The following is an 18,667-nucleotide window of genomic DNA, read 5'->3' as shown; positions in this document are numbered from 1 at the left end:
GATAGTTTCGGTAATTTGTCATCTTCCAATCTTTTTGTGTGTGTGTGTTTTTAAGGTGGAATTATGGATGATTTTTATTTTATTATTACTTGACACGTTCCAAATTTTTATTTTTAGTTTTATTGTGCTTTAGGTGAAAGTTTACAGAACAGATTAGCTTCGCATTCAAAAATTTATACACAAGTTGTTTTGTGACATTGGTTGCAATCCCCACATTGTGTCAGCACTCTCCCCCTTTCCCTTTCCACTCCAGGCTTTCCATGTCCGTTTGTCCAGTTTTCCTGTCCCTCCCTGCCTTCTCGTCTTTGCTTTTGGGCAGGTGTTGCCCATTTGGTCTTGTGTGCTTGACTGAATAAGAATCAGTAAGAAGCTCGTTGCTCACGTGTGTTATTGGTTATTTTTATAGGCCTGTCTTATCTTTGGCTGAAAGGTGGACTTCAGTTCTGAATTAGCAGGTTGTCCGGGGGTCATAGTTGCAGAGATTCCTGTAGTCTCTGTCAGAGCAGTAAATGTGGTCTTTATTTATTTTTTGTGAATTTGAATTTTGTTCTACATCTTTCTCCTGCTCTGTCTGGGACCCTCTATTATCCCTGTTGGAGCTGTTCGTGGTGGTAGCTGGGCACCATCTAGTTCTTCTTGGCTCAGGATGGCGAAGGCTATAGTTTGTGTGGTCCATCAGTCCTTTGGACTAATATTTTTCTAGTATCTTTGGTTTTCTTTGTTCTCCTTTGCTCAGAACATGATGGAACCAATAGGTGTATCTTACTTAGATGACTGCTCGCAAGCTTTTACTCCCCAAAGTAGGATGTAGAACATTTTGTTTATGAACTGTGTTATGCCGATTGACCAAGAGGTCTCCTGAGACAGTGGTCCCAGCCTTTAGCCCCAGTAACTTGGTCCCTCAGGGTGTTTGGATATGTCTAGGATGTTTTTGTGACTTTGCCTTGGTCAAGTTGTGCTGACTTCTGTGCTGTGTGTTGCCTTTCCCTTCACCAAAGTTAACGCTGCTCTACTATCTAGTGATTTCCCTTCTCCATCCCTCCCCTCCCTCGTGAGCATCAAAGATTGTTTTTTTCTGTATGAGTCGGAATCGACTTGAGGGCACTGGGTGGTAATCCTTTTCTTGGTTTTTTATAATATTAGTCTCATACAATATTTGCCCTTTTGTAATTGACTTACTTCACTCAGCATAATGCCCTGCAGGTTCATCCCATGTTGTGAGATGTTTCGGGGATTTGTCATTGTTTTTCATTGTTGAGTAGTTCCATTGTGTGTATGTATCATAATTTGTTTATCCATTTTTCGGTTGATGGGTACTTAGGTTGTTTCCATCTTTTTTGCTATTGTGAATAATGCTACAGTGAACATGGGTATACATATGTCTATTCGTGTGATGGCTCTTATTTCTCTAGGATATATTCCTGGTAGTGGATTGTATCGTATTTCTCTTTTTAGCTTTTTAAGGAGCTGCCATATTGTTTTCCATAGTGGTTGTACCATTTCTTCCTCTAAGTTGTGACCCCTTCCAATGTATATTCTTGTTCCATGATCCTTCTGAGAGTTTAGTCTAATCAGTCTTGTTAGTATTATTATGTTTAGCACTGTCAAATATCTGTGTAATTTAGTTGAAAATTAGATACATTTCACTTATCTTTGGCATTTGCCAAGTTTAACTCTCCTTCCATTATATTTTTTCCTTGGAAATACTACTTTTATACTTGGATAGTGGTAGTTCCACTTAAATGGTTGGTTGTTTCTTAGACAAAAGGTTGAAAATACCACATAGTATCCTTGTCAATCTGATCAAGCCCCTATATTTTTCTTTATTTTTCATTCCCTCATCTCTGTCCCATTTCTTTCTCCCGTTATGACAAGGTCCCCGTTCTCACTTACTTAGTGTATGTCCTTTTTTTCATTCCAGTTATCTTTATTTATATAGTTGTTCTATAAAAATACTGTTATTGTGTGTGCTCTTAAAATTTTAAATAAAGAACTCTGATGTGAATCTCATTTATTCTTAAAATTTTCTTTTTCTACTTAACTACGTATAGACTCAGTTCATTCCCTTTGAGCGTATGTTCTCATTATCTATATATGTATTCACATTTTACTTACCTGTTTTCAGTGATGCACACTTAGCATGCTTCTAATTATTTTCTCCATGATTATGTGACTTTTTGCGGGAATATGAAATACACATACTTAATTTCCCTATTCTAGATTGTTCTCAGTTTATACTCTTCATAGCAGTGTGTAGGGGTTAACATCCCTCCATATCCTCACTAGTTTAAATGAAAACCATTAAATAATGTTAAGTATTAGTCTAAAAAGATACTGGAAATAATGAAAAGAGAATGTAAGAGGGAGAAAGTGGGTGTGTCTTAATTTCTTTAAATAGAAAAACTTTTGTGACCAAATTTTTGTCTATAAATTCAGATTCAGTGTTGTGTTACTAATTGGTGTAATAAAGCCTCTCCATGTGGGAAGTAGAGTTGTAATGACTTCAGATCTCATCCTATTTGTATTTTCAACAATGAGCACTTACAACATTCTTTTCAGTTACTGAGTGTTGACGGGATAGAAAGTAATTTTGATATGGTGGCTGCATAGTTTGAAATTTAAGAAATGTCCAGCTACATTCTGAATGTAATAATACTTTAAAGAAAAATTGTTTGAGGTCAAGTGGAAATAAATTAGGCAGATCTTTGAAATACAGGAAAGATTAACCATTTGGGAGAAAAATATTATTGTACATTAATTTCTGTTTTTAGTGTTGCCCATTTCTTTTAGCATATATGCTAGGAGAAAAGAAGATTATAAAGGATCAGTATCAAAATATGGTTTTTGAATTCCAGATGCATGAATTTAATTTTATTCTTTGTGTACTTGTTCAGAAAAAATGGTAGTCTGGGAAAATGATTTAAGAAAGATTGATTGATAAGTAGTTTACTTTGATGGAAAATCCCCATATTCTAGTGATGTGTGGTAATGTTACTGTAAGCTTATAACTGTACAGATAGGAAAGAATCGAGAGTTTCTAATGCCAAAGACAGGTATTTTTTAAGCTCTGCAGACTGTTTCTGCAAACAGGGTAAAGATGAGCGTGAAGTATGAGAGCTAACAAACTTGGTTTGGATTCCGTGAGATAATACACATGAGAAGTGTTCTTTGCTAGGTTTACAAGAAGCTGTGTAACTTCCTGGAGCTTGGCATTTTGGCATTTCAAGAAACTTGAAAGTACGTGATCTCTGTTGGATTTGTCTTGTTCACTGCCATATCTCAGGGACCTTAACAGTGCCAAGCATAGGAACTTCCCCAAATAACCGGGAAATTCTCTCAAACCTAGAATTAGTTCTTTGGAATAAATGTATGCCATTAACCAAAAAGTTAACTTGTGTGTTTCATCTGTCAAAATGATCAAAAGAGCAGAACATGTTAACGTGGCAAGAGACTTTAAGGAAAATAAATGGCTAGCATGGCTAGCTAGAATGTGCTCTTTCTGAGTTTACCCAATTTAAATGAAAGGTAGTGTGATTTCAGGTTGCTCTAATGCATTGTAACTTAGTGTAAAATAATTTGGCATGATGAATAATAAAGACCCCTGGGTAAATACCACCATTAACTTGCCCTGGTGGCATAGTGGGTAAGCGCTCGGCTGCTACCTGAAAGGTCAGCAATTTGAACCTACCAGCTTCTGTAAAGATTAAAAAAAAAAAAAAAACCCAAACTCATTGCTGTTGAGTCGATTCTGACTCATAGCGATCCTATAGGACAGCGTAGAACTTCCCCATAGGATTTGAACTGCCGACCTTTTTGTTAGCAGCTGAACTCTTAACCACTTTGCCACCAGGGCTCCCTGTAAAAATGACAGCCCTGAAAATCCTTTAGGACAGTTTTATTCCATTCTGGAGGGTCAGTATGGTTCAGAATCGACTCAGCAGCATAGGATTTCATTTTAGGAGGTTGGTAGTGAGGGAGAGAGTGGGCACCAGAGGGACTGTGAGATGTAACAGAAAGTAGGGAGGGGCTTCATAAGGTTATGGCTCAGGCTGGATGGTTCTAGGAAAGACAGTGGTAAGTAGGGACCAGCTCTGGATTGTATATTGTCTTGAAATGGGTTCAGTTAAGTAATTGTCTCCACACTCTGTTCTGGATTAGGAGGAGTGAAGCAGAGTTGGTGACTCATTGGTAAGAAGACAATAATCACTCAAAAAAAGGGCTATGGTAGTCATTTTGCAGCTATAGTATTGGGCAAACTTTTGTTTCCTCTTGGCCTTGCTACTGGCCTTGCTATTATCTGAAAGGGATATCACAGTTTGGTTACCAGCAGGGCTTATTTTCATTTTCTCAAACTCTCCTTTTGGCCACATTCAGCCATTCAGGATATTATTCTGTGAAATCCAGATCTTCACCATTGCTAGAATTCCACTGATCAGGAGATTGTTCAGGGAGCCTCATCTGTTGTTGGACTGAAGTCTGTTCTTTATATATACTTTTTTTTGTTGTTATTGTAAGGTTAGCTGTTAAATTATCTGAAACAAAACTGGCCACGCAGTTATATCTGAGACCGTGGAGATCACAAATTTGAGTACCGCAACGCTGAGAAATTATTAGCAGAGTTCATTGTCCACTTCTGAGCCAAGATGCAAGATGCCCAAGTATGCTTTTGGTGTAGACAGAAACCTTCCTAGGTGTGACATCATAGGAGCTGTCTGTCGTGTTTACTATTTTTAGTTTACTATATTTAAAGTTGTAATCCTTGAGTATAAATTGCCCAGGAACTAGAGCAAGCTGAATTGCACCCCAAAGAAAGTAGCTACAAACCCAGCAATCGGTTTGATTACATATTTTAGTGAAATTGTAAGCAAATTGTAGCCTGGTATTGGACTCATACAAGGAGTGACTGTGGATGCGAAGAGCAACATGACAAATATGAGTCTTATGGATGTCATTGTTAAGAGGTAACAAGTGTCTGTTAACAATTCAGAGATTTAAACCAGCAGAGAGGAGAAAAAATAATTTGGAAATAAAAAATAAGAGCATGCAGATTAGAGTAAGTCTTAGGCTGGGTTCTCTAGAGAAACAAAACCAGGAAAGCATACAAATACATAGAGAGAGATTTATATCAAGAAAACGGCTCATGTATCAAGGAAACGGCAGTTGTAGAGGCCAGAATGTCCAAAGTCCCGTGGATCAGGATTGAGGCTTCTCCTGACTCACGTAGCTGCAGGGGCTGGCGAACCCAAGTTTCGCAGGTCGGAGAGCAGGGCTCTTGGTCACAGGCTGTAAAGATCAATGAATCCCAAGATTGGTGGGTAAGCTGCTAGGTCATGTCCCAAGAATTGGAGGTCAGGCAAACAAGAGCCAGCCACAGGATCCAGAGAAGGCAAATGCCAGAAGGTCCACTTATATTCAGATGTGGGCCACACACCCAAGGAAACTCCCTCTCAACTGGTTGGCTACTCACAGCAGATCCCATCATGGGGGTGATTACATATAAACACTGAGAATCATGGCCCAGTTAAGTTGACACGCAGTCTTAACTGTCACAGAGTATGATGATTTTTGGTTCCAGTCATCTAGATCTTATTCCATGGGTCCTGGGTGGAAGCTGTGTCTTTCATGCTACTTGATCCAATGATCTTAGATAGAAGCTGTCTCTTTCTCTAAGATCTTCTTCTAGAGGGTTCTTAAGAGAACTTAGTTTGAGGTCTTTGGCTGAGAAAATCTTCAGTAATTTGAGGATCTGTTGTGTCACTTTAATTGAGAGCTATTGATCCAGGGAGTTTTACCATTGTATTAGTCCCTGGCTGAATAACAGGCTCAAACATATATCTATTATTGTGAAGATGGCACACGATTGGGCAAAATTTCATTCTTTTATAAATAAGGCTGCTATTAGTTGGAGCCAACTCGAAGGCATTTAACAATAACAACATTAGTTGTTAACAGAATCTGGCAAGGTCATTTCCGTGGATGTTCAGGTGTAGTCTTCTCTAGTGATGATTTGGAAATATCCAGTCACCTAAGCTGAGAGCATGTAGAGCTGAGTAGGTAGTGAGCAAGGGAAGATTGTCGTATTCGTTGGTGATATGATTGAACAGGACTGGAAAATTCATACTGTTAACTGAAATTTATTAGAATGGAAGAGAATGGATCATCTATTGAAATATAATTCATGATTAATTTATAAAGGTTCAGTCAGTGATAACTCAGGGGGTTAGAAGCTACTGTGAACAGTGAGTTCTCTGACACTCCCGCCTGACATTTTGATTTATACCGTAAGGTATACTGTAATTGTTCCTGACTGACAAAGCCGTCGAAACCCAGAAATAAAAGTCGTAGGCATGAAAGACATTTGACCAGTTTTATTATTCTGAATTTGTGAACTAAATTCACAAAGGGCAAAATCAAGAAAAATTTTAGATGATATAATACGTGAACGTAAGTCATGGTAGGCAAAGGTAAGAAATAGTTACAGGCAGTGTTTGAAGATATAGCAATAGGAACAACAATTATTAGGAACTGTAATTTTTTAAATACAGAGCTTTTATTAAAAATATGTCAAAAGCCCAAGAATATATATTTAAAAGCCATCTTTTCTTGAAACTTTTTCACTCTTTCCTTATTTGGATGTATCAGCATCATTAGAAAACCAGAGACACCATAGCAAAGCAAGTTAGGATATTCAAATCACTCTCTAAACACTGGGACCAAGCTGGTCTGTGATCTGCAGAACCGTGGAGTTCTCACCGCAGAGCCCAGTGTCCTCACAGCGCCTTCCGCCCGCGTTAACCGTCACACCTTAGCACGCACTGACAACTGCTCATGGTCTGTTTCCAAATTATCACATAATAAAGATAGTTAGTCTTAAATTTAATACATTAGCCTTGATATAATTCACAGTTTTTACTACATAACTAAGCACAACGATTAGTTCAGCTGCTTTGTTTTCTTTCCCTAAAGTATGGCTTTCTCCCTGAAGGAAGTAGTGCGCTGATTTGTGTTCTGGCTAAGCTGCTTGAACTGCCTAACTGAAATGTTTCCTCGTTGTTGCAGCTGAGAGTGTGGTCCTTCAGAACAGATTTCTACATAGAATTTAAATTCCAAACCACATCTGTTGGAGATGTAATCAATACTTCATGACTTTGTACAGTATAGGCAGAGCTAGTCTGGAATGCCTGGCTTCCAACATTGCTGTTGAAAAATCCAAAGGAAGATCCCAATTCCTTTTCCTTTCTAAGCGACCTGTTACCCATCCCTGCTGGAAGCTTGTAAAATCAGCTATTGGTCTCCACTCTTCGGAAATGCCTAGATGTTGTGTTTTGGTGCGGATCTGCTTTCATCCATTTGTGCTGGGAACTTGGTGACCCTTACAGTTTTACAAAGCATGTCCTTTAATTTAGGAAGTTTTCTTGAATTAGTTTGTAAATTACAGGGTAGTCCCTGACTTAGGACAGGGTTCCATTCCGATGACTCCCATGTCAGTTGGTTCTGGTGTAAGTTGAATAACTTTTTTTTTTTCTTTAGATTTCATTATTATTGCCTTTTATTATCAGTATTTGTGTAAATTGTAACATTGAACATCTGTGAGTGAACATCTGAGAGTAATAACATCAGCAGATTACATGCCCCAACATTGCGTGTAGTACGTATTACTGACAAGATGTAGAAACAAAACAAAACAGATGATCCTAAGTGGTTTGTGGTAACTTGAATATATTTATAAGTCAAGGACTACCTCTATTTGGATACATGGTCTGATCCTCTAGTTTTCTTTTACGTTTCCATTGCTTTATCTTATTCTGTTTTCTAGGTTATCTCCTCAACTTTATCTTCCATCCAGCCAATTTTACTTCCAGAGCTATCTCATTCTCAGGATTCTCTGCCTCAGGAAGAGTATGCTATGTGAATCTGATTGGGTGTCAGCTTCTTTCCCTGTCCCCTTCAGTCTTAACTCAGCTACTATTTGTCCACTTGCTCTCTGGTTTCCAAAATAGTATTCTGTCTTCTCTTTCATTTTTCATCTTTATGGGTTCATCATGCTTTAAAAGATTTCCTTTACCATAGTCTCAGTAGGATTTTGGGAGGGCATGAAATTAGGTATGTATGTTCAGTATTATATTTTACCAAAACAGTACTGTTTTTTTGGCCATTCCTTTACAGCCATTCTGTATGCTGGCCCTACTCCTACCATCTCTTAAAGGCAGTTGTTCATTATGGTTCCATCCTCTTTAGTTTTCTTACTCAACACGCTTTTTCTCAGCTTGAAAAAAAGGAATGTAGTATTTTCTTTTCATATGTCAGTTCTTTGTTTTTACTACCTGGAGTGAGGTACATACACTATACATTCCTCTTTGGAGATGTTGTTATGTGCTGCTGAGTCGATTCTTACTCATAGCGATGCTATAGACCCTATAGGAAACCATAGGGTTTTCTAGGCTGTAACCTTTACAGAAGCCATTGCCAGATCTTTTCTCCGGGAAGCCGCTGATGGGTTTGAACCACTTACCTTTTGGTTAGCAGTTAAGTGCGTATTCATTGTGCCACCAGGACTCCTTTCTTTGGCAGTACCTGCTGCCATTGAATCAATTCTGATCCGCAGTAACCCTATAGGACAGAGTAGAACTGCCCCATAGGATTTCCAAGATTGTAATCTTCATGGAAGCAGACTGCCACATCTTTCTCTTGTGGAGCGGTTGATGGATTTGAACCACTGACCTTTCGGTTGGCAGGAGAACACTTTGACCACTGCACAACTAGGGCTTCTTTCTTTGGAATAGCAGGCATTAAAAAAACCCCTCCAATTTTACGTCTACCTACTTCTAAAGCCTCATTTGTCCTCGTGGCTGCCAGGGATAGCCCTATCTTTTTTACATGTTTCAATGGTATTAAAGTAATTGCTGCCACTCTGCTGTTCTCTGAACATGCCAGTCCCTTTCCGTTCTTCTATATTTTTGTACCTGCTGCTCCCACTGCCGGGAATGTCTCAGTATGGCTACTAATTTCCCTCTCCAACCCTCTGTTCTTTCCTGACAAACTTTTTAGGTCTTAAAGAGTTTAGGCTTAAGTAGACTCTTTCTGAAGCTTTCTTTCATCTTGCTTCCGCATTTCAAGGTACAGTTGAACGTCCCCTTTATTTATAGTACTGAGTATATTGCAGTGTTTTGTTCATAGAATCTGACTACTTCCACTGGATCATTACTGAAACTAGGAAACAAGTCTTTTTCATCTCCAGTGTGCCTTCTACTAAAAAGTAGAAGTGGATAGGTGTATGGGTAGGTAAATGAATACATGTGCTTTGTAAACTACAAAGCACTGTTATATGTTATGATGGCAATTATATTAGATATTTGATTATAAAAAAGGAGATAGCCTTTTTTAATAATCAAGTATCATTTTAAAGTTATTCGATAGCCTTCCCACTTCGTATTTCTTTCTAGTCATTTATTTTAGGAAGCATAAAACATTTAAGTACTTGGGAATGGGGCAGAGGGCCGAATGCAGATTACAGTTTTTTTTAGTTTATTGAGAAGTAAGAAGTTGTCATTAGTGACTGGGCCATTTTTAAATACAAGAATGTGGTAGATGTTAAGGAGGTGAATGGATAAGTCTTTGGTTTAATTCAATTCCTTTCCTTCCTCCTCTGTGGAGGGCTCCAGTCAAGGATGTTATCTCAAGAGTAGATATCATAGAATTTATTGTACTCCTGGGGTAATCATCTGGTTAAATCGCTGCCCTGTATGTGAAAGTGTCTAATAAACTAATTCTGATCCCAGTTTCTTTTTATTTTCATGTCACCTTTTCCCTTAAATCTTTCAGAACTCATCCAGATGTTGTTGTGTGCCATTGAGTACAGATAGTCTTAGTTTTTTTTTTTTAATGTGTCAAGTCCTCAGTACTTTACTAGGAAGTATAAAACTGATTGTCATGAAGCAGTTTTTTTCTCATAGAAATAATGTTGTAAAACCAAAGGTAAACAATGTATCACTAATAATTTAAAATAATAAAATATTAAATGAATATAAATGAATTTATTTTACAAGGGGCTGTTCATTCCTTCAGTCAAACCTTAACTCTACTCAAGACTTCCACCCCTACCACCTCTCACGTTGCTGTTAGCATATAACCTCATCTCCAACTTGAGGAAGAAGAAAGCCCTCAGAATGGGGACTCCCTCAGCTTTGTGTCTCTGAACCTGATGTCCTCTTTCCATCTGTGTCCATTGTTCCTTTGCCTTCTTTCTATTACAGTGGAAGAAGTGTTTTTTTCTCTCTAGTCCTGAATTAGGTTTGCCCAGTGTCTAGGGTTTTTGCTCTTTTGATTTGCACTCTTTCTTCTGTATCAGCAGCTCCTTTTCTCTGGGTGCTTCCTGTCAGTACTTAAACATAGGTATTCCAGTCTCTTCCATCTTTTTTTTAAAAAAAAAAATGATAATTATAATTCATTAGCCTCGTAGCTTCCTTTAACTGCTGCCTTATTTTCTCCCATTAAAAGAATTGTTGTTGGTGTTAGGCGCTGTCAAGTCAATTTTTGACTCATGATGACCCCATGTGACAGAGTGGAACTGCTCCATAGGGTTTTCTAGGCTGTAATCTTTATAGGGCCACTATGAGTCAGAATTGACTCAACGGCAATGGGTTTGATTGGCTTGGTAATCTTTATGACAGGAGATCACCAGTTCTTTCTCCTATGGAGCCGCTGGGTGGGTTCGAATTGCCAACCTTTCAGTTAGCAGCCAAGCCTATATCTGTCGCATCACCACATTTATTCTCTCAGTTTATTTATGTCCCATTCATTCCTCAGCCTTCTGCAATATTGACCCTGACACTGAACCACTGCACCTACCTTGCCTAGATCACTGTCCACTGGTAACCTCATCTTTGCTAAATCCGGTGGACGCTATAAGGTCCATCCATCCTTTACTAGTCCTCTCTGCAGTTTTTGCTAGTCTGTCCTTTTTGAAAACATTTTCTTGATGATCTTTTTCTTTTGTCTCATATCATCTCCTCTCATGACTTCAATTGCTGTGTATGTGCTAATTACAGCATACCTGTATCTTCAGATCTCTCTTGAGCTTCAGAGCTATTTCTTCAGCTTGCCCTAAGACATCTCCACTTAGGGACTTCAGAAATACTGCAAACTCAACCTACGCAAAATGGACCTATCACTTTCCTTCACCACCAAATCTTCTCCTCCTGCTGTGTTTATTTCAGTGAATAGTGTTGCCGTTAACCTCTTGCCCCAGCCAGAAATTGTTATCTTTACTCCTCCCCGTTCACCACCCCATTCCTTTCTACAACAGCTACTATCCTGTCTCAGCTGAATAGTTGTAATACCAAATACCTTTAACCAGTCTCTCTGCCTTTTGTTTTTATTTATTCCTCCTAAATACACGTTCACAGCATAGCCAAAGATTTTTTTTCCAAGTAAAATATAGTTGATATTCTTTTGTTAATGTGGTTCTTGGAACAAAAAGACCTGTATGCTCTAGTTCCTAATTATATCTCCAACCTTATCTCCAGTTGTGTATTCTATCTGTTCTCCCTCAAATGCTCCGTTTTCTCTCATCTCATGTACCTTCACACTGTGTTGCCCATCTTAACTCTCTTTCTCACACACACGCACATACACACCCCTACATTAGCAATTCTCAGAGTGTTATTTGGGAGCCCTTGGGTGTCCCTGGGAGAGCCTGGTGGCGTAGTGGCTAAGTGCTATGGCTGCTAACCAAAGGATCGGCAGTTCGACTCCACCAGGGGCTCCTTGGAAACTCTATGGGGCAGTTCTACTCTGTCCTATAGGGTCGCTGTGAGTCAGAATCGACTCGACGGCAGCAGGTTTGGTTTGGTTTTTGGGGGTGTCCCTGAGGTTCTTTCAACGGGTCTGCAAAGTCCACAGTATTTTTTTCAGTAATACTAAGACATCCTTTGCTTTTTTCACTCTCATTCTCATGAGTGTACGGTGGATTTTTTTCAGAGGCAGCATAACGTGTGACGGCTGCATTGCTCTGGTGGGTAATGGATATGTGCTTGTGTATTCTTGTGTTTAGAAGTTTCCCATTTTTTAATTTTAAAGGGTAATTGTTGATATATATAACCCACACAAGCAAAGTTCTTCGGGGTCTTTGGTAGTTTCTAGGAGGGTAAAGGGATCCTGAAACCTAAAAGTTAGAGAACTTCCATTTAGACCTCAAATACATGGTGTTTCCTCTGAAAAGCCTTTTCTTGGGTCCTCCACCAAATTCTGGATGTATCAGTTGTTCTCTGTGGTTCGTACCTGCCCTTACGTGGATCTTATTGTATTATGATGAAGCAGTTGTTTATAAGTAGCCTAAGAGAAGGAACCCGGTTATATCCCTTGTGCCTGGCACGTAGTAAGTGCTCAATAAACACACGTTGAATGAATCTCTTTGAAGATATTTGGGAGTGACCTATTCTGGGGAGCCCTGGTAGTGCAGTGGTTAAGGTGTGCTAACTAAAATGTCGGCAGTTCAAACCCATTCACTGTGAGAAAATTTGTGGCAGTCAGCTTCTGTAACGATTATTACAGCCTTGGAAACTCGATGTGGGGGCAGTTCTCCTATGTTCTGTAGTGTCACTATGAATTGGAATCGACAGCAGTGGGTTTGGTTTTTATATTTTGTTTTATTCTAAATTATTCATTGTAGATTATGATGACTGTAAGAAATTATAACAATTTTGTGCATTAGTGATGCATTTATTTTATAACTTTAACCTATTTCAATGGGTTTTAGAAAGCAGGATTTATTTTATAGTGTGTATTGCATACACACACACACAAACAGGAAGTATATGCATATTAGAGCAGAAAGAGCCTATTACAGGGAGCCAGGAACTCTATATTTAAATCTAGGTCTCACATAAATAGCTGTGACACCTTGGACAGCTTTGAATCAAATTTCCCTCATCTATCAAATAATGGAGGTAGACTAGATTACCTCAGAATTTTCCTCTGTGACATCATGTGATCATATGTGAAAGGTGTCAAATGCATATCGAATATGCGATTTATATTTATTTGTATTTTGCTTTATTAAGAATGCACGTACATGTAGATTTATCTGTATATTAAAGTAACTTTTTTTTTTTTTTTTACAGGAAGGACGATAAAGACTATGCTTTAAAACAAATAGAAGGAACCGGGATCTCTATGTCAGCATGTAGAGAAATAGCAGTAAGTAAAGCACTTTTTTAATCATTATTGTTATTAACTGACTTATGAGTGTCTACTCTACAGGCCTCTGAATTGTATTTGCCAGATATTTGTGGTACAAATTGTGTTTGTGACATTAATTGAATGTTGATGAACAATTTTTCATATCAGCTATCTATAGAAAAATAATGTTTTTAAGAGAAGTAAAGGCAGCATGTAGTTGTAGCAAAAAATTTTATGTAAATTCATTTATTTGGAGTTAAGGCAATCTCAGTTGTTTATATAAATATGTATTTTTTCCAACACAATGTCACTAAATAGATTAGGGTCCAGTTATTATTTCATTGAGTGCAGTAAAAAAGTGGTATGTTAGTATGCATAAAATTAATAATTCTGAGATGTTACTTATGTGAACTTTCAATGAAATAGCATGTTATTAAAATACATATGTGCCTTTTTCTTTCGAAAGCATAGTTCTGTATGCTAATGAGAATCTCATTTTAATTCCAAATGGGAACTATTCTTCATAGTTCATAGATTACTTAATATTGTCCGTACGTTTAGGCTGAGCATTACCTCTTTGAGATTTTACTTCAGACTTTATTACTGTAAAGCTATGGGTCCAAATTTGTCTTGTTTTGGCTTAAATCAGAGTATTCTAGGATATATATTATAATCCTTGCTTTTGTTGGACTAGGTCTCCTATCTACCTTTGTTTGCTGTTTTTAGCTGCCGTCAGGTCAGCCCCCAAGTCATGGCAACCCCGTGCACAACAGAATGAAATGCAGCCTGGTCCTGTGCCATTCTCATGATTGGCTGTGGGTCAGATTACTGTGATCCATAGGGTTTTCACTAGCTGGTTTTTGGAAGTAGATTGCCAGACTTTGTTCCCAGTCTATCTTGGCCTGGAAACTCCACTGAAACGTGTTCAGCATCATAGCAGTACACAGTCTTCCACTGACAGGTGGATGGTGGCTGCGCTTGAAGTGCCTTGGCCAGGAATCAAACCTAGGTGTCCTGTATGGAAGGCAAGAATTCTACCACTGAACCACCATTGTCCCCTGTAGTCTACCCTTCGATCTAGGCTATTGTGATATGCAAATGTTAATTTCAATATTTTTGCTCATTTACCAGATTCTACACCAGTGAGTTTCCAGTCAGCAGTCATTTGTTGTTTACCATGTTCATAGGCGCTGGTGTAGGTGAAATAGAACAAGCCAGTGTCCCTGGCCTCAAGTATTTACACTCTTCTGAGGAAAGAGACTTGTAAATCTTTTAATAAATTCTGAATAGCAAGCACTATAGAAGCATGCAGGGGTGCAAGAGTGGGTGTCTAAAGTAGAGAATAAAGAAGGGTTCCAGGTTTCAGAGGACATGTAAGAATTGCCTCCATGAGAGAATAGTGGTGAGATGGAGGGCATTCTGAGCCAAAGGTATACCATGTCAGAAGATGTATTTTGTTTAAATTTGATAAGCTTTTCATACTCTTGAGTCTTGGGGCAACATATCTATATATTAACTATTATTTCTTCAACAGTTTATTGTCAGGTGCTGTTAAGTCTGCTCTGACTCATGGTGACCCTATATATATAAAAAACCGGAAAGAAATGTTGCCCGGCCATGCACCGTTATTATGGTCTTTGATATATTTGAGCCCATTATTGTGGCTATTGTGTCAATCCATTTCATTGAGCATTTCCCTTATTTTCGCTGATCCTCTACGTTTAACAACTAGTATTCTGTATATACTAGTCAGTATTGAAGAATTAAAATGCGTGAACTATGGTCAGTGATGTTAGAAGTCAGCATAGTGATTATCCTTGGAGGGGACAGGGAGTGACGGAAAAGAAGAACAAAGGAGCTTTCTGGATGCCAATAAGTTCTGTTTCTTGATATTGCTCTGGGTCTGGTGATGAAAAGTCATTAAGCCGTACACTTAGGACTCGTGTGCTTTTCTCTGTGCTTGTTACACTTTAGTAACAAGTTTCAAAGAACAAAATTCCATTCTGTACATAAACATGCATGCTTATATTTTAAATAATCGTGGTACAATAACTGTAAATGCAGTTGAACACAAAAAAGAAAAGGAAAGCTTATTTTTAAAATGCTTGGTATGGTTCTTCAGTCCAAGATGAGGAGAAATATTTAATTTTAATGAAGTTTAATTTACTCATTTTTCCGTTTATGGCTATTGCTTTGTTTGGCTGGAGAAGTTTTTCTGTACCCTCTGATTGTGAAGCTCTTCCCTTATGTTTTTTTTCTAAAAACAAACAAACAAAAAAACCCAAAGGTGTTGCCGTTGAGTCAATTCTGACTCATAGTGACCCTATAGAACAGAGTAGAACTGCCCTGTAGCATTTCCAAGGAGCGACTGGTGGATTCAAACTGCCCACCTTTTGGTTAACAGCCAAGCTCTTAAACACTGTGCTACCAGGCCCCCAGCTTTACAGGTTTAGCTTTATTTTTTGTTCTATGATGTGTCTCAATGAATTTTGTGGTAGGGAGTTTGAAGTCCACCCCCGCCATATAAATACACGGTAGTTACAGCTCCATTTTTTTTTTTTTAATTTTATTGTGGTATAATATATTTAACACAAATTTTGCCATATCGCCATTTTTAAGTGTACAGTTCATTGACATTAATTACATTTAGCATACTCTGCAACCCTCACCATTATCTATTTTCAAGAGTTTTTCATCACACCAAAAAGAATGTACCTCTTAAGCAGTACCTGCCCATCCCTTCTTTGCATCGGCTCCTGGTAAGCATCGATAAACATTGGTCTCTGTGCATTTGCGTATTCTAGATATTTCATATAAGTAGATCACGCAATATTTGTCCTTTTGTGTCTGATTTATTTCACTCAGCATAATGTTTTCAAGGTTCATTCACGTTGTAGCAAGTATTGGAACTTAATTTCTCTTTATGCCTGAAATATGCCACATTTTATTTATTCATTCATCTGTTGATGGACACTTGGATTGTTTCCACCTTTTGGCTATTGTATATAGTGCTGCAGTGAACATTGGCTATACAAGTATCTGAGGTCCTGCTTTCAATTCTTTTGGGTCGAATGCCACCCAGGAGTAGAATTGCTGGGTCACATGGTAATTGTATATTTAATTTTTTGAGGAGCTGCCAAAATGTTTTCCAGAGTGGTTGCAACATATTACTTTTCCACCAGTAATGGATGAAGGTTCCAGTTTTTCCAAATCCTAATATTTGTTGTTTTCTGTTTTTCTGATAATAGCCGTCAGTATCTCATTGTAGTTTTGAGATTTCGCTAATGACTCATTAGAAGCCCTGGTGGTGCAGTGGTTAAGAGCTTAACTGCTGACCAAAATGTCAGCAGTTCAGATCCACCAGGCGTTCCTTGGAAACCCCATGCAGCAGTTCTACTCTGTCCCATTGGATTACTATGAGTCAGAATTGACTTGGTGGCAATGGGTTTGGTTAGGTTTTAATGACTAATTAAGGAGCCCTGGTGGTACAGTGGTTAAGTACTCAGCTGCTAACTAAAAGATTGAAACCTGCCAGCCCACCCCATGAAAAAAAGCTGTGATAGTGTGCTTCCGTAAAGATTTCTGCCTTGGAATCCCTATATGGGGGGAGTTCTACTCTGTCCTATAAGACCGCTATGAATTTACATTGACTTGAGGGCAATGAGGTTGTTTTTGTTTTTTTTGGTTAAAGTAACTAATTACACCGAGCATCATTTCATGTGCTTATTGGCCACTTCTTTGGAGAAATATCTATTCAAGTCCTTTGCCAATTTTTAAATTGGGTTGTCTTTTGATATTGAGTTATAGTAATTCGTTACATATTTTGGATATTAAGCCTTTGTCAGATATATAGTTACCAAATATTTTCCCCCATTCTGCCAGTTGTCTTTTCATACCCTTGATAAAGTCCTTTGACGTACAAAAGTTTTTAATTTTCATGAAGTTCAGTTATTTCTGTTTTTTCTTTTGTTGTTGCTTTTGGTATCATATCGAAGAATCCATTGTTAAAAATAAGGTCTTAAAGCGTTGCCCCTATGTTTTCTTATAATGGTTTTCTTATATTTAGGTCATTGATCCATTTTGAGTTAGTTTTTGTATATGGTGTGAGGTATGGGTCCAACTTCTCTCTTTTACATGTGGAGATCCAATTGTCCCAGAAAAGTTTGTTGAAGGAACTATTCTTTCCCCATTCTTTGCGTACTTGTTGAAAATTGGCCATAGATGTATGGCTTCTAGACTTTCATAGATTTTTGGTCTCTTAATTCTATTGCATTGGTCTATGTGTCTGTCCTTATGCCAGTACCACACTGTTTGGATTATGGTAGGTTTATAGTATGTTTTGAAATTGGGAAGGTTGAAACCTCCTACTTTGCTCTTTTTCAAGATTATTTTGGCTATTCAGGGCCCATTGCAGTTCCGTAAGAATTTGAGGATTGCTTTTCCATTCCCGCAAAAAAGGCTGTTGGAATTTTAATGGAGTTGAATATGTGGATTGTTTTGGGTAGTATTGACATCTGAACAATATTATGTCCTTAACAATTTTGTCTTCCAGTTCATGAACATGGAATGTCTTTTCATTTGTTTTGATCTTGTTTAATTTCTGTCAGCAATGTTTTATAGTTTTCATTGTACAAGTCTTTTGCCTCCCTGGTTAAATTTATCCCTAGGTATTTTATTATTTTAGATGCTGTTATAAGTGGTATTGCTTTCTTAATTTCCTTTTCAGTTTGTCCTTTCTGTTGTATGGAAGCAACTGATCTTTGCATGTTGACCTCATACCCTGCCACTTTGCCGAGTTCATTTATTAGCTCTTGTGGCCTTCTCGTGGTTTCCTTCATTCATCTCTTAAGTATTTTCTAATTTTCTTTGTGATTTCTTCTTTGACCCATTGACTATTTAATAGTGTGTTGTTTAATTTCCACATATTTGTAAAATTTCCAGTTTTTCTTCTGTTATTGATTTCACAATCTTATTCCATTGTGGTTAGTGAAGATACTTCATATGATTTCAGTCTTTTTAAATTTATTGAGACTTGTTTTGTGACCTAACATATGGCCTGTTATGGAGAATGATGCATTTGAACCGACAAAGAATATGTTTTCTGTTGTTGTTGGGTGGAGTATTCTATATATATATATATATATATATATATGTCTACTAAGTGTTTTTTTTTTTTTTTTATTGGTTTATACTGTTGTTCAAGCCCTCTATTTCCTAATTTGTCTTCTGTCTAGATGTTTTATCCACTATTTAAAGTGGTGTATTAAAATCTCCAGGTATCGTTGTAGAACTATTTCTTCTTTCAATTCTGTTACTGTTTTCTTCATGTATTTTGGTGCTGTGTTGTTTGTTTGCGTGTGTGTGTGTGTATTTATAATTGTTATTTTCTTGATGAATTGACCCTTTTAGCATTGTTTAACGTGCCTTGTCTCTTGTGACAGATTTTGACTTAAACTCTACTTATTCTGATATTAAAATCGCCTCCTCA

At 37.8% G+C, this 18,667-nt stretch overlaps 1 protein-coding gene across 7 annotated transcripts in view; it reads left to right on the top strand.

Moving 5' to 3' along the window:
* CDK8 (cyclin dependent kinase 8) overlaps positions 1-18,667 on the top strand; it is a 174,446-nt gene that overhangs the window by 56,688 nt on the left and 99,091 nt on the right. For 6 of the 7 annotated variants that reach the window (XM_023553134.2, XM_010593965.3, XM_010593964.3 and 3 more), the window contains one exon: positions 13,122-13,197. In XM_023553134.2, the coding sequence (XP_023408902.1) occupies positions 13,122-13,197 (76 nt within the window). Of the gene's footprint in view, positions 1-13,121; positions 13,198-15,865; positions 15,939-18,667 lie in introns of those variants that run through there. The other variant, XM_010593968.3, reaches the window with a different exon arrangement.

The sequence above is a fragment of the Loxodonta africana genome, chromosome 23, assembly GCF_030014295.1.
Source record: "Loxodonta africana isolate mLoxAfr1 chromosome 23, mLoxAfr1.hap2, whole genome shotgun sequence".
In the NCBI taxonomy this organism is placed as follows: Eukaryota; Metazoa; Chordata; class Mammalia; order Proboscidea; family Elephantidae; genus Loxodonta; species Loxodonta africana.
The sequence above is the reverse complement of the archived record's forward strand: the minus strand, read 5'-3'. Positions and strand labels throughout refer to the sequence as shown.